General features: G+C 36.4%; 2 protein-coding genes across 8 annotated transcripts in view; one reads left to right on the top strand and one right to left on the bottom strand.

Moving 5' to 3' along the window:
• SMC4 (structural maintenance of chromosomes 4) overlaps nt 1-18,702 on the bottom strand; it is a 35,398-nt gene extending 16,696 nt beyond the window's left edge. Inside the window, exons 1-11 of one of the 2 annotated variants that reach the window (XM_054482699.1) lie at nt 18,285-18,702; nt 17,007-18,193; nt 15,898-16,076; nt 15,093-15,284; nt 13,442-13,618; nt 6,132-6,296; nt 5,767-5,894; nt 4,610-4,750; nt 3,713-3,863; nt 1,844-2,008; nt 291-524 (exon numbers count right to left, since the gene is read on the bottom strand). In XM_054482699.1, coding sequence (XP_054338674.1) covers nt 291-524; nt 1,844-2,008; nt 3,713-3,863; nt 4,610-4,750; nt 5,767-5,894; nt 6,132-6,296; nt 13,442-13,618; nt 15,093-15,284; nt 15,898-16,076; nt 17,007-17,142 — 1,668 coding nt within the window. In that variant the 5' untranslated portion in view covers nt 17,143-18,193; nt 18,285-18,702. Of the gene's footprint in view, nt 1-290; nt 525-1,843; nt 2,009-3,712; nt 3,864-4,609; nt 4,751-5,766; nt 5,895-6,131; nt 6,297-13,441; nt 13,619-15,092; nt 15,285-15,897; nt 16,077-17,006; nt 18,194-18,218 lie in introns of both variants that reach the window. The other variant, XM_054482701.2, reaches the window with a different exon arrangement.
• IFT80 (intraflagellar transport 80) overlaps nt 18,441-21,855 on the top strand; it is a 144,657-nt gene continuing 141,242 nt past the window's right edge. For 2 of the 6 annotated variants that reach the window (XM_063662381.1, XM_054482702.2), the window contains exon 1: nt 18,691-18,845. The gene's annotated coding sequence lies outside the window, so the exon portion shown is untranslated. Of the gene's footprint in view, nt 18,569-18,690; nt 18,871-21,855 lie in introns of those variants that run through there. The other 4 variants (XM_063662379.1, XM_054482705.2, XM_063662380.1 and 1 more) reach the window with 4 other exon arrangements.

Below are 21,855 nucleotides of genomic sequence, written 5' to 3'. Positions count from 1 at the left end.
CTTAAGATTTAAAGAAACACAAACTTTCTTTTGTTTAAATTATTTCTACAGTGCGGTGGTGGTGGTGATTTACTTACTGTATGGTGCTTCTGGGGATAATATAGTTTCTTGATAGTCTCAGTTCACATATGGAATACTGAAATGCTGACCTCATTCTTTTGAGATTATACAAAATGAAGAAAATTTATCTATCACTAGTCACCTTAGATGAGGAGATTAAAAACAACAAAAATGTATAAAGCTGAAGTGGATGAATGATGTTCTGATGCAATAGAAAAGCAAAGATTTACCTCCTTTAATTCTTGTTCAGTTTGAGGGAGTTTTCCTTCTATATCTCTGATTGCAGCTTTCCTTTCTTTGAGAGTCTCAGAAGCTGCAATTAGAGCTTCCTTAGCCTTAGTTAATTGAGACACTGCAGTATTATGACGACTGAGATAGATATCAAGTTCTGACTGGGCTACATCCATCTTTGAACGTGCTTCATTTACCGATTTGCTGAAACCCATAAGTTCTTTCTCTCGACTCTGTTAAAATATGAGTTCATTAAATCTGGACAGATATTTACTTTCAAACCTACACTGAAATGAAACCATACATTTTATATTCAATTTAAGAAAGGAGATTCTATAAGCACAGTATATAGAAATAAGAAATTCTCACAAGTGGACTAGATTCAGTTTTTGCCTAGTTGTCAATATTCACTGTACATAATAGTCTTTTCCCAACTGATTTCACAAGAGCTTTGTGAGATAGATCATTATGCTGAGGAATAAAGACATTTGAGGCCTAACTTTCTCATTAACATGGGGTGCAGGGCACATGAGTACTCAATATATATTAAATAAGCAAACAGTGAAAATCCACTAACCATGAAGTATCCCATCACGAAAGCTACTGCATTATCCATTGACACTTTATCACACAGGTATTCTAACCTGTAAAGTTTTATAATCTGACATTAGAACATGTCCATATTCCAAAGCAGACTCTAGTAAGTGACACTTCATCACACAGGTATTCTAACCTGTGAAGTTTTATAGTTTGACATCAGAACACGTCGATATGCCAAAGCAGACTCTATTAAGTCCATGACTTTTTAATGCAGTCAATTACCATTATCCATTAACATATGTATTTAACATGCTTAGCACTGTCAAAAACGCTGTGGTACATATAAACAAAGATAATTTTATGCTTACTCTTGTTGGGGTAGATAATACATATCAATGTGACAACTTCATGCTCTCGTTTTATTAATAAAGTGCTAAAATTATAGCTAACATTTATTTTCTTTCTCAGTACTTTATATAGATATATTTATTCTTTATATTCACAAAGTAGATATATTCTTTCTCATTTTAAGGAAGATGACTTGGAGATATGACAGCCGGCACAAGAACACAGACAGTAAGTGACTGACCTAGGATTTGAACCAAGAACTGAAACAAGAGCCACAGTTTTTAACTATTAAACAAGAGCTACAGAAGCAAAAAGAAAGGAGACATTAACCTGCGCTTAGTGTGGCTCCGGGTTTTACAGGTGGCAACAAAATATGATGATTCAACATGCTTAGGAGTGGCATATATAATAATCAAGGTACTGTATTTGACATCACACCTTCTGCTACTACTACAAACTCTCATTCAGTAAACTTTTTAAAAAACATGATAGCAGGAATTAAAAGAATAGTCATCTAAGTCTAGGTTGACTAGTTTTAGGAATGTTGGACATTAAAAGTCCAAACTTACCAGTTCAGGTTTCAGTATTTTTGAAAAAATAATCTTTAAGTTTAAAAAAAAAAAAAAAGGCCACCAAAATAAACACTGATTAAAAAAAATCTTACTTCTTTTTCTTTCTGAAGCCCTTGTGTTTCCTGTTTAAGGCTATCCATAACTTCCTTTAATTTTTTTTCTTCTTTCTCTTTTTCCTTCTCGAGGGCATTGTTTCTGGCTGTTGTTTCATTAATGATATTGTTACTCTTGGCAGGTATACTTTTAAATTCTTCAACCTGAGATTATAAAACAAGTTATAGGAGCATACATCTTTATGTTACCGAATACTATCAATATTTGACTATTTAAAGGCATTTCTCAGGGCCCTCTAGTTCTTTTCTTTATAATCAGAGTTAAATTAGCTAGCTTTAACAAGTATTTTCCCGACTATTCATTGTAATTTCTATATTCTCTCAATCTAATAGTAAAACTACTTCTACAAACACCTGACTTCTTATGAAGGAAAATTCTCTCTGGCAGGGCCTTAGGTCTGTCATCCTTCTCTCCTGATTTCAGGTTGTAATTATTCTTCTTTAGCTACAAATATGCTCTGACTACACGGAATTTTCTAAACTAACCTTCCTGGTATATCATAACTTACCACAAATTATCTTTACCATCTCCCCAACCCTAAAATCTTTCACAACTTTACTCTTCCAGAGTCATCACATAGGGCTAATATTTTACTCCATTAACATCTTCTGATAATAATCACTTATCCAATGCAGTCTATGCCTAAAGGCTAATGACTCTGTAACTGTTACACTTAGCTAAGTCTATCAAGTCTTTGGGGTTACCCCCAAAGCCTTGTTATTTTGTTTACTCTGATTATCTAGTACCTGTGAAGTTCAGCATTTCCCAAAATGCCATTTCCTTAAACACTGACTCAACATATTTATCAGCTGTGCTAAGCAGAAAGTATTTTGTGAACAAATACATTTAGAAAATGCTTATAGCGTAAAGTAGAGCCTAATCTGTAATTATTGTGTAACCATATGGAACAAAGCTTTTTTTTGCAGGGCTGGGGTTAAGGTATCATATCTATTTATATATGATAGAGCTATGAACATGAACATAGCTTAAGAGATTCCAAATTATGAGCTTTCCTATCTCTCTTTAAGACACAGAGTCTCACTTTGTCACCCAGGCTGGATGCAGTGGCTTGATCACTACTCACTGGAACCTTGAACTCAAGGCATCCTGCCGCCTCAGTCTCCTCACTAGCTAGGACTTATAGGCATGTTCCACTGAGCCTGGCTAACTTTTGATTTTCTGTAGAGATGGGATCTTACTATGTTGCCCAGGCTGGTCTTAAACTCCTGGCATCAAGCAATTCTCCAACTTTGGCCACCCAAAGCACTGGGAACATAGGTGTAAGCCATTATGCCTGGCCAACATTGGTAATTCTCGGGAAATCCTGCTCTGATCCTGTTAGCTTAGTTTTTGTAGAAGACAGGCAATATTTTTAAGTCTGTAATACCTAACTTAAATATCTTTAAAAACTACTACTTTAGAAAAAAGAAAATTAAAATTAACTCCAAAATGGAATTGCTGATTTGCTAAATGTTTTCCCAATAACATATATTACTGAAAGCTAGGAGCAATGGTTCACACCTGTAGTCCAAGTTACTTTGGGAGGCTGAGGTAGGATTGCTTAAGCCCAGGAGTTCAAGACTATAATCATACCACTGCCTGCACGCTAGTCTGGGCAACAGACTGAGACTCCATCTCTGCAAAACTCCAAAACCAAACAAAAAACCTCCTGCAAAATAAAGTCAGTGGAAGCAAGGTTTCCCTTGAGGGAGTAAAATCATGTTCAGAGACAAACCTTAAAACAACATTTAGAATACTAATTCATTCTCTTAGGCAATAAACACATCCATGAAAACTAGGTATGATATTCAGACATGAAATTTTAAGAATTTTTTTCTAACACCTACCTTTTCTTTATCTTTTTGAAGTTGTTTCTCCAGTTTTTTGGCTTTACTCGTTGCATGTTTTAATTTTTCTCTAACTTGAACATCTTCCAAATCTAGCTGTGTAAATTTTTCTTTATTCTCCTCAATAAATTTTTTAATTTTATTCAGTTTCCTAGCAAAGCAAGTATATTGTAAGTCATTATTTTGAATGTGCAGATATTTTAAAACCATGTTATATTTCCTACCTGGAACATTTCTTCTATAAATATGTCCAGGCTCTTAATAAGGCAAGATCCTAAAACTCTCCTTATTCCAAGATGATCCCTCTCCCCATAGTTGAAGAAGCACCTATATTTGTGATTATGACAGCTAAATTTTGCCTAAGTTGGAGGGAAAATAACACATTTTCCAGTGACTATAATGTCTAGGTATATACAAATTTTACCATAGGAGTAAAACTTTGGTTTTACCTTTTACAAATATATTTACAAGTTACTACACAATAAACTTACTATACAAATTTATTTAAAAATAGAGATACTAGTGTCATTGAAAAATGGCATAAAGTAGGGACATGATAAAATCCTTAAAAATCTATCTAGAAAAACCCAAATCCTCCCCTCTATCAGATTTGTGGACTATTAAAAGATTAACCTATGAAGCCAAATGCTTATTGTTTGTTACTGTGCTATGCCACTAGGGGGTAGCATCCCCACGGTTCTAAGACTTCAGAGTAGGGAATTTGATCTGTAATAACAAACTGGATGCAAGGCAAGTTTTTTTTTTCGCTAAGGGTGCCACCACTTGATGTGCTGACAAATGTCTTACACTCATAATGTGCTAGCAGTAACTTTATATATAAATACACATGTAATAAAACTATCTAAATACTTTTAGTACTTCCCAAAATATTATTACTTTTCTATATCTTTTACATCTTTATTCTTAGCTTTCATTTCATTTGATAGTATATTGCTCTTCTCATTAATTTCTTTGGTGTCTTCATGAATTTTTTCCTTTTGAGTTTCCATTTCAGCAATTCGTTTCTGCAACTCATAACTAGAGGGAGGAAAAAAAAAAAGAAATTGAAGCTCCTAAAATGCCATTTCTGAAACTGTATAACGATTTTAGTAAAATTAACTGTTTCTAAAATATTATTAGCTAGTCAATATATGACTACCTAGGCTATGAGGGGAAAATCCCCCTGGGTCAAGGCTAGAATTTAGGAACAAAAATCGGTTTCATTGTACCAATGCGGTGGCTGACGCCTATAATCCCAGCACTTTAGGAGGCTGAGGCAGTCAGACTGCCTGAACCCAGAAGTTTGAGACCAGCTTGGGCAACATGGCGAAACCCCATCTCTACCAAAAAAAAGAAAAAATAAAAACAAAAAAATCCCAGCAACAACAATAATAATAATAATTAGCCAGGTGTGTTGGTGTGCACCCTGTAGTCCCAGCTACTCATGAAGTGGAGGTGGGAGGATCAACTGAGTCCGGAAGGTTGAGATTGCAGTGAGCCGTGATCACACACTGCACTCCACCCTGGGTGAAACAGCCCGTCTCAAAAAACAGTTCATTGTAAGCCGAAAAAAATCAGATCTACTATTACACGAATTTTAAAAAGTGCACATGTAAAAGGATTGAGTATAGTAATAAATACCTGTGAACCTACCTCCCAACTTAAAGCAGGATACTAAAAAGTCAACTTCAATGAATTGACAAATATGCCTAATTTAATAAATTCAACCCTGGTGATCAACGGGGTGACAGGTGTCACAGCCAGATAGTCCTCACATTGGATAAATTCACCACATAATTTCTTTTTTTGTAGAGATGGGGTCTTGCTATGTTGCCCAGGCTGGTCTTGAACTCCCAGCCTCAAGTGATCCTTCTGCCTTAGCCTCCCAAAGTGCTGGAATTACAGGCATGAGCTAACACATCCAGTCACACAAAACAATGTTTAGAGATTTTTTTTTCACTTCAGTCTTCATGTTTCTCTAGGAAAAGAGAAGGGCTTTGACTTAACGGTTAAAAACTAATATAAAAATTGATAATATCAATCAAGGCACTTACATATAATATTGACAAACATGATTCTTTTTTCTAAATATTTCATTTTCCAAGGTAAGAAATTCGATAGCTATGTTTTTCTCTCCTTCTAAGGCATCCTTTTCCTTTTCCACCATCTTTACCCTGTTTAACTATAGAAATTAAAAGTTTAAAGACTGAATACACACTTCATATGTACAATATGAACTTAAAATATGCAAACATTAGATAAAAATAAGGAGAATGTTCATCTTAAATGTTAATATATAAATTCCAACATAACATTTCTTCATTATGAAGTATTATAACATGAATATCTGTCTTACTAAAATTTGTTAGATCATAAATGAAACATTCTGATTTACAATGAAAGTCTACAGAAGATTCACCTTCTCTCCTCTGTGTTCATTTAATATTTCAACTCTCCGACACAAGACTTTAATAGGTTCATTTAGCCGTCCACAACCAATTATATCTTCTAAATATTCAAGCATACCCTCATCATGTTCAGTCTGGCCTTTTGGTTTCATCATAGCAATTTGTTCAACTTCACCCTTTAAAAAAAAGTTATATTTCATACTCACTGTGTATGTTTAGCTAAATCAATCTTAAGTGAGAATTGGGAGCAGTTAAATAACAAAGCCAAGAGTAATAAACATCTAAATAATGTACAGTTAGTAGTGCAACGATTTAATAAGGCATAAATAAAAATGTTATTTTCACTGGTATTCCTAAGAGTTTTAATTTTACATAGGGAGATATGAAACATGAATTTATATTCCCTTAGATAAATCCTTATAAAAGTGTAATATACACCCACTTACACACACTCATTTCCCCATCTAGAATGTTCAATATACTTGTTTCTTTAAGTAAAATTTAGGAAAGCATTCACTTAATCTGCAATCTGATTATAGTGGCACCATTATCAATTGTTAATAACACAATTGAAGCTCCTGTTCTAAAACAAAGAATTTTCAAAAACACTTGCATGCTTAAACTGTGCTAAGAACCCTGTCCCAAGTAGTATTACCAACTTTCTCTACAAACATGGTTTTTAGGAGTTCCTTAACAAGTAATGGGTTTCAAAAGTAGTCAAAAACTTAAATGTTCAGTTTTCTAAAAACAAGAGCCTTTGACAGAAAAGGATATTACCTATTTCTCATGGTAATAACAGAAATCAAACAGACCACCTTGACTAGAGAAAACTAATGGCACTGGTATATAAGACATCAGAAAACTTTTAGTTTGTAATCACTACTATAACAACTTTGAACTGTAATTAAAATCTTAGATTAACTTTACATATTTGCATTTATGCAGTTTAATTATGAAGAGAAAAGAGAAAAAAATCCATAATAAGTAACCATCAAGGCTGACTGCCAGGCAGCCATTTAGTTTGATGGTGGAGAGAAAATTGTGTCTGAGTATGTTCAGGCCAAATGCTGCTACTTTATAGAAGTAGCTTGTTTGTACTCTAGACTATTACAATGGAAGAACAGGTACAGGCAAATGGAAAAAGATATACCTCTTATTTTCAGCAAAATAGCTAAGATGAAAAAAGTCAACAAAAAGAATTACACATTAAGAATAGTATATTGTTCTTTCTTAATTTAAATATCTTAGTGATTCCCATTTCCTAAGTGAATACAGGTGAACCTTAAAAATGCGGGGTAAAACTTACTAATGAGAGCATCATATTCGCCAAAAGCCTCAACATAATTACAAAAAGTAGACAATTTAATAACAGTGGACAAAACAGCTGATTTGAAAATCTACTCATTAAGGCATAATTTTATTTGTATACATCACTTTTCGATACTTTTGACAGTCTATAAGCACAATGATTATCAAACAAAGTAAAACTGTTATCCCAAAAGTTATTTTCCATAACATTCATTATATTATGTATGAATCAGTATGTAAGTGAAAATATGTAGATATTTATATAAAGTATTTTATTCTGCTTTCAACTGTTAGTTCTCTCTAAATGTTTGCAGCAATAGTTTTAAGTTTTAGACAGGATTGAAGCCTGGAAAAATGCCCAAACCTTTGGCTTACACAGGATGAACGTTAAGTCACTGAGGAAGCCAAGTCTTATTCAAAGTTTGTATCTACGTAGGGTTTATCAACAGTGGCACTACTGACATTTTGGGTTGGATATTCTTTGTTGTGGAGAGCTATGCTGGGCATTATAAGATGCTTTAATAGCATTTCTGACCTTCACCCACTAGACGCCAGTAGCATCCCCACTTCTCCCAGCTGTAACAACCAAAACTGTCTTCAGACGTTACTGAATGTCCTATGGGAAGGGGGGGCAGAATTACTGTCAGCTGAGAATCACTGATCTAGAGGCTGCAGTTTGTTTGTTCACTCATTTATTATTTTTTTGAGACAGGGTCTTGTTCTGTCACCTAAGCTGGAGTACAGTGGTGTGGTCTCAGCTCACTGCAGCCTTGACCTTTCAGACTCAAGCGATCCGCCCACCTCAGCGTCCCAAGTAGCCAGGACTATGGATGCACACCACCACACCCAGCTAATCCTTAAAAAATTTTTTTTTTTGTACAGATGGTGGTCCCTCTATGTTGCCCAGGCTGGTCTTGAACTCCTGGGCTCAAGCGATCCTTCTGCCTCAGCCTCCCAAAATGCTGGGATTAAGGGCATGAACCACCACGCCTAGTCTAGAAGTTGTAGTTTAAATCCTGTGGGTTAGTGTTTATCATCCAAATAAAAAACAATATCTGACAATTAATATTCTACCCAATTCAAAGAGAATATCTGAACACTTATTTTAAGAAAATGAAAAACCATCCCAAAAGAACTTACATTTGAGTCAAATGGCCATAATGTATTACTTAAGTATACATTTCTCGGATAGCTAAAAGTTGGGATTCAGTGTAACAGTTTACGCTGACAAAAATATTCCTTAAAAACATCGTATTTCTCCTGGCAAATTACTTATTGAAGAGATAGAATACAGCTATTAAGAAACAGCTTAGCTTTGGGTAAATAACAATGGTTGCTTATTTTTGGTTGTTTGTTCCTCTCTCTCCAAATAAAATGAAAGATACAGCTATGATTTCCTCTTACTCTAATAGAGTTGAGCAGTTTTTTTTTTTTTTTAAAGGCAGGATATTTACAAAGCAAAATAGTTACATCTCAAATCTTATATAGCATTCAGTCTTAAGATTATTATACTGTATTGCTTTTTTTTTAAACCAGTTACCATATTATCAGATTAGCATTATTGAATCAACAGGCTATTCACAGGCCTTTACTTGTCCTTTGACCATTAAGACTACTGTGGTATTACAATGACAACCTGGGACTTTTCTTGTTGCTCTGTTCTTTGATGTCCTTTGCCTGCCCTACCACTTGCTACCATTTCCTTTCTTCCTTCTTTTTCCATTTGTGCCATCTCCTATGTAATCTGTAGATTGACAGTCTGTGCCTAAAGGATTCCTCCTTATTTCTTCAGAAAACTTACATAACTCATGTAAAATTATAGAATATAGTTTTAATTTAGGGCAATAAGCTCAATATATTTCAGAAATAATTTTAAAACATCAACCTGAATTTAAAGTCATATCAAGGTTCAATCCAAGTCACAAATAGTGACTGGCACAATCACAGACAAAAAATGTTTCAAGTTGCTACAACACTATTATCTGACGCTGACAAAGTTTCATATGTTCCCAGTGTTATCTCTATTTGCTGTATCTTAAAGCATATGAAACAAGGTCTTAAATGCTTTTTTCCCACCACTGTTATCTTAATTTATGGAACACTTTCTTGAGTGACAAACAAGGATATTATGATCCAGTTATACCATTCTTTGAGAATCAATTTACCGAAATACAGCTTAGAAATCTAAGAGGAATGAATAGGTATGATGCCCTTTATCCTTATTCAAATGTAATCCAAATTTTAGCAAGCATAAACTACAGAAAACTCAAACAGTACATAGCTATAACAAAGTTTTGTTGTCCTAGTAAGGCCTCAATTATTCTTCTCTTTATTTTTACTTGTAATTACTATGAAGGAGGGTTTCAATGATTCTTACAGCAAATATGAGTGTTTGCATAAAAATTAAATGGCCTAAAATTCCTGGGGTTTAAGTTTTTATCTTGATCATCTTTTTATTTTCTATATCTTTTATTATACTATACTATAAATTAGTGTTCTTTATCTTCCTCTAATACATTTTACACTAATTTGATCTTTGTAAGCTACCAGAGGCCAAGGAACTAAACTACCAAGGTTAGTATCTTTCTAAAATAAAACAGAAAGAGTAGCTTGTTAGTAGCTGGACTTCTTGATATCTATTTCTGGTTGGTTAGAGGTAGCTTCCTTGCTGCTCTCCACCACCTCTACCCTAGTTGTGGATATTGAATCAGACACCTTTGGAAAACTGAGGCATTATTGAAAAAACTAAAAATTTCTTTTGATATTATAGCATAGGCTCATTTCTACGGACTAAGAGACTAGAACCCAAATAGTTCATGTGACAAGCTTAAGAGAAGTACATTGGAAAAAAGAACAGATGGCTAGGCAACAACTCAGACCTAGGTTAATTAAATCTCCAAATTACAAAATAATTAAAAAAAAAAAAAAAAAAGAACTTGGCTATTATTTATTTAGAGACAAGGTCTGTCACACCCAGGCTGGCGTGCAGTGGTACGATGTTGGCTCACTGCAACCTCTGCCTCCTGGGTTCAAGCAGTCCTCCCACCTCAGCCTCCTGAGTAGCTGGGACTATAGGGGTGTGTCACCATGCCCAGCTAATTTTTGTATTTTCTGTACAGACATAGTTTCACCATGTTGCCTAGGCTGGTCTCGAACTCCTGGGCTCAAGTGATCTGCCTGCCTCAGCATTCCAAAGTGCTGGGATTATAGGCGTGAGCTAACGCGCCCAGCCTGGTTCTTGTTTCAAACTTTAGATTTTGTAATATGAAGACAAAAGCATATGAAGTTGAAAACTTTGACAAAATTAAAGTTGTGCTAATAGTTGTAGCTTTTGAAGAGTTTACAAAAATATTCCTGAGGCAGCAATCATTAATACAACTTTTTAGTAAAAACATTAACCATTCTTCTACCCCTGAATGGAGCAAAAGCACCCCTAATTTATAAGTCATAGTTACCCAAGAAATGCTATACAGAGCTAGTAAAACTCTACGGACTTACAACGGGACCGAGGCTCCCAAAGTAGGTATATATAAAAGAAAATGTACAATTATAAAAAACACAATGGTCAATCATAACAAACTTTTTGAGGTCATGTATGTGTCTTTAAGGACAAGAAACAAGGTTTAGCCATCTTAATATTACTTATAGCATTTTAGCATAGTGCCTTAATAGGAATTCATTTGAATGGCCAATTAATGAAATTTTTAATGGATTTAATAAAAATGCCTACTTCAAAAATTTGCTAAGCAAATATATTAACTGAAAAATTTTACTCTTAAGAACTTCTAAAAAATTTGGTTCTTTTTAATCTCAAAAATAAATGTTTATTTTTACCAAATTTAGATTACTTTTGCTGTTAATCACTATTACTGGCCAAATAGTCTACATGTTTTATTCCAAGTAATGATTTAGGTCTCGGATGTCGATACTACGATGCTGTTTCCAATTTCTCAGCCTCCCAAATCAGTTTTTAAGACAGATGTTATTCAGCAGGAGAGAAGGTAATAAAAATCACATTTTTACTTACCATCAAATGCTTTACATTGCCAGTTAGGAGTCTGAGATTTTCATAAGTGACTTAAAAAAAAAAAAAAAATCCATAGAAACCATTGCCACTTTCCCTCAAAGTTTTAATTGGGCACTATTAGTTCTACCGTAGTCCAATCCCTGTTTCTTATTCCTAAACAGGTGAGTTCCTAAGGTCCTTATCTGTAAATTTAATTGAGTCAAACTGAATCAGTTAACTTGGAACATTCACCTTGGTATTATTTGGGAAGAAATGTTTTTTAAACAATTGTAAAGATCACATAAAAAGGTTCAGATTATCATGTGGACAAATTGGCTTTAGCATCCCATATACTTCAGAAGCACAAATGTAATATAAATTTGACAATTTACAAATTATTTACTTCGTTGGGACAATATTACACTAGCTTCCTTTATTACTGAATTATGTAGAGATGCTGTACAGAGAAAAAAATTATCCTTAGAAGGGTTAAAATGCAGGGTATTTTGATGAATCTTTGCATAAATGTAAAACTTTGATTATCCCAGGATGATGGTAAAAGATTAAGCAAAACATAAAACATAAGTACAATTTCCTGCAAATTGGTATCATCAAATTTAGTATTATATAGGGACATAACTTTTTATCCATTATTAACCAAACCAAGTCCCAGAATATGTAAGTCAATAAAACAGTTCAATTTGATTTTAAAAACACACAAAATCCTTTAATGCCACATTCTATAAATTCAAATCTTGTTTAGAAATATATCTGCAATTAATTTCCTCAACATTAATTTTTAAATAAGTTTAGGTTGAAGTATTGCAAATATACTGTGCCTGGTAATAAAAGATACTAAAAAAGGTTATCCAAGGTTATCCTAGAATGATACTGATTTACCTTGTATACTATGAATGTCTAAAAGTAATAATTTTTAAAAACAATTGAAGAAAAAAGACTAAAATGTAAACAGAGGCTAACATTTTATAAGTTTGTTATTAGGAACATCCAGTCACCCTAACAAAACTTTTAGCATCAAATCAAAATCCCCTACTTATTTCAGTCATTTCTGCATCACAAAATAGTTTTGCTTTTATTATTATGCTTCGGTGATTCTGGATAGAACACAGGAAAAGAAGATACCCTCGAATCAAACAGGAACTTGACAAAGCCATGGTTTTACCCTTTTTTTTTTTTTTTTTTTGAAAAATTCTGAATTTTGAGGACAGGGAAAAAAAGGGGATTTTTCTTACCAAGTCATGCTGGTAGAATATACTTTTACTTAAAGAAAACAGGATTTCTAATAAAAATCAATTTGGCACAGGTACTTAATTTTTACATCTCTTTAAAAGGACTTGCTCTGTAACAGTTGTGATACTTAATGTAATATCAAAGTTTCATTCTTTCAGTAGTAGTGGTTCCACCAAGTAAGTCATTTTCAACAAAACAAAAACCAATTTGAGTAAAGGTTAAGTTAACCATCCAAAGTGTTACAAAGATTAAATTAACTAGGTGCTTAGGTAAATCAAACGCCAAATGTACACATTTTTTCATTTTTTGGTTATATATCAGAAGAGATAATAAGAACAAAAACAAAGGAAAAGGATAGATTAAAAGATAACACATTTCATTTAAAATGTTACCTTAAAGGGAAATACAAACAATTGATAAAACAGTTGCTATATCCCTGTCACACTAAAGCAGCACAGTAATATTGGTGTTTAATATATATTTCACTACGCCAATATTTACGTGCTGCTAGAGTGGAACAAGTATGTCAGTTCATCCAAACATAAAATGAACATCTGATGATGAAAACATACTTTTGAATGAATTTCCTTAAATTTCTAGAGCAGCAAATAATGATTCGCATCTTGACTGTAGCATGTAAACCATGATGTGCTGCTACAGTACTTTAAGGCCTCAAAAACATAGGATTCATCCAACCTAGCTTTATAGAAAAAAAAGTAACAATAAGAGAATCTTTGAAGTCTTTAATAAACTTACCTGTAAAATTAAAAATCTATTATGGTCCAAGTCAATTCCATGGCTTCGAAGAAGATTTCCGACATCCTTAAATGTCTTTTTCTTTCCACTTATGTGATAGACAGAAGTATTATCTCTGTAGGCCGTTCTGGATACATAGAAATTACTGTTAGGAATGACTTCATAATCATCCCCTTCCTGTTTTGAGGAAAAACAAAACCAGAAAACAATTGTTGGTATTAAGTCATAGGCCTACTTCAAAATTCACTCATTTCATACTGAAACTAATTCTATGGATTAAAAACTTCAATTGAACATGCACACAAACTGCCAGTAGTTCTCATTAATAACTCGACTTAGCAAATAATTGATACTTTTCCATGCTGTTTTGGTCCCTTTCTCAAAGATCACAAAAATCAAGAAGCCAAACCAACCAGCCAACGAAAAAACCCACCTCCAAACAAGCCTAAAAACGTTTATGATTGAGAAGACGTAGACAAGATTCCCACCATATCCAAAACCTACACAAATTATTAACATGTTGACAGATTAAAAAGCTGCAGCTTTTTAAAATGATGATTCAAAGAAAAAGGAAGGAAGGTAGTAACCGGGTGATACACTTTAGTTTTTTTGTGTGGGAGGGTAAAGAGTGTGCCATTAATTTAAAGTAAAAAGAATCACAAAGAAATAACAACTAAATTCCCTTGATGTTCTTTTAAACAAACAGATTTTTAAAAAATCAATTGCAAATCTACTTTAACACTTTCCCTTAACCTTAAAAGTTCTGTCATACTAAAGCAAAGGCTTCTAAAATTTAGATAAATCAAATGTAATTAATAGGCAATGGAATAAAATCTGATTTCCTGGCAATCTATTTTCCAACCCAACTTGTACAATAGAAAGCACAAAAGAAACCAAATTAAAACAGATGATTCTGTGTAATTAAAGCACTTTGTATTAAAAAAAAAAAAAAAAGGAAAACGAATTCAAAAGACAAATCACCTCCCAATTTCATTATGTAGTTTTCTATATTTTTAGGTTCCATCGAGTCATTTTTGAACAATCAATTTCCTACATTAATTATTAAACAGAAGAGAAAAAGTCTCAACAGGTAAATAATCTAGACATTTTACCTATAATCGTCTCTCATTTCTAGAAAACAAACATTAGCTTGTCCTTTCCCCCATTTCTAAAGGACTTAATTATAGCAGTAGTCAAACTGAAGCAGAGCTCTTCCATATCACAGATACTCAGGGGCCACTAACGTTAGAGTTAAAAGGCACTGAAATAATGAAGATGGTAAAACCGGCCAACTGCTACATTTTCAAGTTTAGCTAATTTATTCTAAAGCAATCAAAATATAACTTTAAAAATGAACTGAATATTTATAGTAAAATAATGCCTATTTAGTACTCAGGACCCTAAAAGTGCTCAATGCTTTTATTCCAAAAAGGATTACTATGAACTATTTGTAACTCATTTCTTTAGCTAAAAAATGAGTATTTTAACAGGCACCACCACTCCCCCAAAATAAAATACGGTCAGAGGTAATGAAACCAATGCTTTCTGCTATAATTACATACAAATTTCTTAAAGCCAAAAATAAAATATGTAATGCATTTAAGTCCATTTTCCTTACTTGAACTTGCCAATAACAGTAAAAATCCCTTACCTTATCAATTATCTTTTGAAAATGAACTTCTACTGTACAACTCTGAATGTCCTTGTGTTCATCAGAATTATGTATTAATACTGAGAGTTTTTTAGATCTTATTTTTTGTGCTCGATAGCCAAACACAAAAAGCATAGAATCAATAACATTGGATTTGCCACTGCCATTTGGCCCGATAATACAGGAAAAGCGCTGCATTAAAAAAACAAAAACAAAACACGGAAAAGTTCATAAGGTCATGCTAATACTACTGATTTTAACTTAAACTGTTAGTTTTTTTACTTGCAGTTAAAAACTGCAAGTATTTAAAAGTTCTCATTGCTAATCACAGGCATACAACTTGAGTTTTCTTACATCAAGTTCTCCTCTTAAAAGCTTCAACGTTCAATAAGAATGCTCCAATTCTAACGCAGACGTTTTAGAAAACTCATTTTATAGTTAAATTATCTAAGGGTTCCATAGAAGGCTTTAAGAAAAAAAAATTATCCAAGAGAAAATACTCTTTCAAACAAAAACACGCACCGACTCCATTCAATGGAAAACTTTATAGCTAGAGGTACCAAAGATAACCAGATAAACAAAAGATAATTTCAGTGTTAAAATCATATGAAACGCGCGCGCGCGCGCGTGTGTGTGTGTGTGTGTGTGTGTGTGTGAGAGAGAGAGAGAGAGAGAGAAAGACTATCAGGATAAATAGGGAGTGAATGAATTTTAGGATAGTTACAAAACTGAAACATCTTGTAAAGACGTATTACCTTACAATAATTATTTAAAAGTTATAAAATAGTTATTTCCATACAAATACCTTATGGAAAGGTCCCAGAATTTTCTCCCCAGCATAGGATTTGAAGTTCTGGTTTACAATATGAGTTATCATAAGCCGAGGAGCTCCAGCTTCATTGGTCATTGCTGGAGGCGGGGGAGGAGGAATGCTATTCAAAATCTCTTCTAAACTTCTATTATCAAGTTCCTCACTTGCAGTCTCTAAGTCAGTGAAAGGAAAGGAAAACGAAGGCAAACGGGGGGAAAAGCCTACATTAGTGCAATTAGTTCGGAGAACTAATGACTGCCCATCTTTAAAGTAGGGGATGGAGGGATGTTATTTATGAAACTTAGGAGTCTATATTTTCCACTTAAATATGTTATTATCTTAAACTCATAGGGGTGACTAAACCTTCAGCTTGGTTTCACTAAAAAAGAAATTCTTGAAAGAAATGCCACCAGTCACAAAATTCTATATACCTATACCTCTTAAGAGTCAAAACACTACATCATAGAGCAAATCTGGGAAAACCGTAACAAGCTATTTCCTGCTGTCTATCCTAAACAGAAGGTTAAATCCTAAGGCTCTAGATCCAATTCTCCGTACCGCTGAGCACCTGGAACCTTCATTTTGGAAACTCATGAACTTCAGCGACACTGCCACGAAGGTTTAATAATGTCACCCAACTCCTGGACTCACAAAAGCTACAGTGGTTTCAAATAAATTATCGTCTTCTCTTTAAAGGCAATCTAAGACCACGAAGTTGAGGTTAGGGTCAAGAAACTTTTCATTATGCTCACATAGTCATATTGATTGCCTCTGGGAAAAAAGTCCACTTGCTCTGGATTGACCGTCTCGATTTTAGCGGAAATACAATAAAGATGTCTGTAGCATTCCACGGGTCACAAACAAAAATTCACAACTGAACCCGTTTGCTCGCCCCCATCCCTTCCAGCGCCGTTACACCAAAATTGCACGGGAATCCTATCTCAAAGTTGCCAAATGGCTTTCCTGAACCTCTACCGGACCTTCAGACGTCAACCCCGCAGCCTCTAGCCCGCGCTCAACAACCCCAGCCAGCCTCGGGCTGGGCGCGTTTGCCTGCCAGTCCCCCAGCGCGCGTTCCTGCCGAGTCGCGGCGGGTCACTCACCTGCGGCGGTGGCTGGGCTCTCCGTGCGGCCGGACGGCGGCTCAGGCTCCGCGTCGCTGCTGGCGCCGTCAGGGGACGGCGGCGGCCCTTCCTCTCTGCGCCGGGCAGTGGAGGGCTGGGTGCCTTTACGGGGCATGGTCGCTGGGGCCGGGGGACAGCCGGGAGCAAGTCAGCCCGCGGGCCGCTACACCGCGCCCGCCCCACCCGGGGAAACCTCGGTCCACCGGCTTCCGAGAGCCCCGCTTAACACCCCGCTTAGAGGCAGCGGGACTTCGGGAAGGGAGCCATCGAAAGACACGAGTGGCAAGAAGGCAGAACTGGTTCCTTAACAAGACCTATGTAAGTGGGAAAAACTAGACGTGCCTGAGGATCAATCAACGATTGAGCAACTGCTTAGTTGTTTTTTTTTTTTTTTTTTAAGGCTCTCCACCCGTCCGCCCATAGTATAAGCGTGTAATATTCGCTAATGCATTTCTAACTAAGGAACTCCCATACGCCAGCATTTCCGGACATTCCCACGCTCTCGAGGCCAGGGATGCAAGCGCACCGACGTGGAGAAACGAGTTCGTGTCAGGGTCAGGATCCCGTGGCTAGCAACTCTCTCTAGAGCGGTGAGGACTAACTGGCGACTCGCCGCCCGCTTTCGTCTGCCCGCCCTTTAGCTCCTGGCGCCGCTGACGGCCCGGGGCATAACGAGGTCTCCCCTCCTCTCCGCGGTCGGAACGCGAAGGGCGAAGGCTGGGACCAACCACTAGCAACTTCAAGTCGGACGCTGGCAGCGCTTGCTAATTTTGGGGTGGCAAGAGTTTGTCTCTCCAGCTCCCCGGGCGGAGTCCCGCTGGACAGTAAACCATGAAAGGTCACCAGCGAAGGCTGAGACCCGGTGACTAGTCCCTTGGCAGAAGAAAGAGGGGTAGGGGGAGACGCCCTTTCCCAGATAGAGACTAGGATTTTTTAAAGAGATCTGTGAGGCTCGGGGCCTCCCCGAGACGTTTGAGTTGCTTGGAAAAGTGGCGCCCAGGAGCTGCGCGCGGGAGCCCGGGCCGCCGGGGAGCGGCCGAGGGGGGAGGGGTGACAGCAAGAGAAATCTCCCAGCGGCAGCTTCAAGCCCGGACTTCGCCGCTCGGGCTCAAGGCCTCTATTTTCCAGGCGCTCGCGGACAAGGCAGGAAGTAAGAGCGTGACAACCTGACGAGGAAGAGAAGTACTTTACCTGCAGGACAGTCCACTCAGACCAAGGCTGGAGACGGTTGTGTAGTACCCACCTCCCCGCTCCTACCGGTGTTTCGGCTCCGGGTCCTTCACTCGAAAATGGCGCCTAAAATACAAACTCGAACGGAAATTCGTTACAAATGCGCGCAATGATTTCTGGGATCCACTAATTTGAAAAAAAGTGCGGCGATTATCACCGCCATCTTATGGTCGCTCCTGCGCATGCGCGAACTCCTGGCGGGACCTACGCGGTAGAAGTTTCTACTAACTGAAAAGGAAGAGCGAGGGATTGTTTTCTCTGTGGTCTACAGCAGCAGCACTATTATTAAAAATATTTGGAAAGACAACCTGGCAAGTTTTGAAAAATATTTTTTTAAAAACGGTAGGGTTCCGCTCACAGCGGAAGGCGGGGCTCAGTGGTCCAGAAACGCCTCTTCAGAAGAGGGCGGGCTCGCCGAGAGGCGGGGTCTCGGGCCCACTCGGATGACGTGCCGCGTAGAAGTATCGCGGGAAGAGGAAGGGAGCGTAACTCTTAGAAGTCACTATGGTGACGGGGAGGTCGGGAGGCTTCTTGGTAACTGGTACCAGGTGTTTGAGAGCAATCGCCACCGCTTTCCTGGAACTTGAGGTAAATCTCTTCACCTCTGGACCGGGTGAGAAAAGGGTTTGGAAGTTGTAGCCATCACTGGATCCCATCTTTCCTGTTTTGAAGCTGTGTGCTTCGTGGAGCATCATTTTCTGTCTCCCTGGCGGCAGCGGGGCTCCGGGTGTAGCTTTTGGGATGCGAAGGAGGAAGCCCTGAATTTGAAGGGAGTAGAGAGACAACTAGAAGAAGACCTGGATTAGTGATAGCTTAGTCCACATGTGAATAGCGCAATAATGATTTTCGAGTTACTGGTTTTTAGATCATTGGTGTTACCGGTGAAAGGTTTCGGACTTTTAAAATAATTTGACTAAAAGGCTCTTTAATGGAAAAAACGACTCGCCAGTGTTCTGGTTATTTTTATGAGGAAATTATCGATCAGCAAATATTCCCTAAGTAGTGTTTGTATACATTGCACTGGGTAAGGCATAATTAGGATTAGTAAGCAAGTTTGGCAATTCCTGTTCCCCGAGAACTTAGTTTTAGTGGGTTTTTAACCTGAGGTCTGTGGATCTGGTGGTAGGTGATTGGGCTTCAGAGTTCATAACTCGCCTGACATTGTATACATAATTCTGTGTGCATTTTTCTGGGAAGTTAGTTTTCCTACAACTTTATAATCAGAATCTCATACTTGCTTCTAATTCCCTATATTGTTAAAGAGCCACCGGCTCATTTGACTATTCCAGTATTCATGCAACAACTCTTAAGTACTTGACATTGAGAACTACTAGCCTCTTTTTTTTTTTTCTTTTACTGTTGCTTACTTAGGGTCTGGCATGTTACATCACCAAATAAATCTGCCTTTTGAATGAATTTACATGATCACTCTAAATACATTACGGTTCTTCCCTCGAAGAGCATGAAGTCAGGTTCAGTGATTCTCAAAAAGGTGTGGAGAGCCACCCCCCTCCCAACCAATTGTAAGAATTTGGTGAGGTTGGGAGACTGGTGTGTTTTGAATAAGCATAGACTCAATATCGTGATATGTCTTTATGTTTGAAGTTAAAAACTAATTGTTTTCATAAAACAAACTACAGAAAATAAAGCTTAATGAAAAAAAGTTTTTTGGCTGGTAAGCATACCAAGAAGATATAAGGATTATCTTTGAGGGCTTCTGGAATTTTTGCATTTCCAAAGGTTGTAAAACACTACAAAACCTGAGTTGGAGAGGTATCAACTATGCGGATCACCTGAGGTTGGGAGTTCGAGACCAGCCTGACCAACATGGAGAAACCCCGTCTCTACTAAAAATAAAAAATTAGCAGGGCATTATGGCGCATGCCTGTAATCCCAGCTACTAGGGAGGCTGAGGCAGGAGAATCTCTTGAACCCGGGAGGTGGAGGTTACGGTGAGCTGAGATAGTGCCATTGCACTCCAGCCTGGGCAACAAGAGCGAAACTGCGTCTCAAAAAAAAAAAAAAAGTATAAACCAAATTGAGTGGTGTATTTGGGGGAACAGAGCACAATGTAGTGGAAAGATGTAATACAGAAAACAGAATCCCAAGTTGCATCATTTTTTAGGTATATGCTTGACAGTTTCCTCACTTTGTCAATCTTGAGAGTATTTATTTATGAAACTAGCATATAATACCTGTCTCATCATACTGTTTATGATTGTTCATCTAGCACATGCTCCATAAGGATTTGATTTTGCTGTGTTTATGACGTTGAACTTATTAAAGTATGCTAAGGATGAATAATGGGATATCAAGTTAGAGGAAGGGTAGCTCTTGAAGGATCTTGAAAACCAAGTCAAGGATGTTAGATATGATATGGAGGAAACAGCTTTTAGAACAATTCCGAGCCAAGGAATGACTTGGTAAATATAGGAAGAATAATTAACAGTAGTTATGTGGGGTATGTTAAAGGGAAAAGCAACTGAGATCAGTCTAGGCTTTAGTTAAGATTGTTACTATATAACAATAAGTGAGAAGTGCCTAAGTAGGATGGAAAAAAATCTGGAGTCATTTTGGGGGAAAAATCTATAGCTTTTGTAGATTGTGATGGTTCAGAGTATAAACCCTTGAAGTCAGTCATATACTATTTGTGTATCCTTGAATTAGTGATAAGGTATAGGAAGAACGATGAGTCACAGAAAATATAGTTTTGATAAATAAACTGACTGATGGCCTTAAATTTAATTGAACCTAACCGTTGCCCACTCAGAAAACTATTTTGAAAAGGAGCATAAACCAGGTTGTATAATGAGAAAACATAACAAACAGCTACAGAGTAGACTTAAATCTAGAGATTTATATGTACCACAAAAATAAGACATTCAGAATAAGTATAAATTTTGAGAAGATATTAGAGTCACAAGAAATAAAGACTTTTGGGTGATTGTTGCCAATATTTTGGACATGTCTCATGAAATTAACAGAGTTTAATTACAAAGAGAAGCTGGCCTACCTGGAAAAGACTGGGTTACAGTCATTTTGGAAATGACTAGGTCTTATCTTCCTAGTCTAGAATGATCTGCCAGTAATCTCTATCTGCAATTTCAGGCAGTCTTAGAAGGAAAACCTCACTTTTTACATTAGAAAAAAATTATACCCCACAGGAAGAAATAAGTTCGAAGAGAAAAATTGGAATTAGAATTAAAATCTTCATTTTCAATTGTTTAAGTGCAAGGTTTTTTCATCATTTTAATAATACGTGTTTTGTTTGCCTTCTAATGTCATAACATTTCAGAAAGGCTGAAATTAGATTTTTGAGTAAATATTTTAAAAGATTAAGTTTGTAATTGTAAATATTTAGATAAATTAGATATTAACTAATATGAATTTATGTAAGTATTGTATAAATATTTAGAGAATATTGTTTAAGATTAATAAATTAGATATAGACACAGTGCAGATAGAAGTGAATATTCCTCCTGATAATATAAGCACCTTGGTATATTAATGTTACCGAAACACACATAACTTATCACCAAAAACCCAGGAAGCTAGAAGGCAGAACAGCTCTTTTTTGGAAATATCATTTTGAAAGATA

This window comes from Pongo pygmaeus, chromosome 2, assembly GCF_028885625.2.
Source record: "Pongo pygmaeus isolate AG05252 chromosome 2, NHGRI_mPonPyg2-v2.0_pri, whole genome shotgun sequence".
In the NCBI taxonomy this organism is placed as follows: domain Eukaryota; kingdom Metazoa; phylum Chordata; class Mammalia; order Primates; family Hominidae; genus Pongo; species Pongo pygmaeus.
The sequence above is the reverse complement of the archived record's forward strand: the minus strand, read 5'-3'. Positions and strand labels throughout refer to the sequence as shown.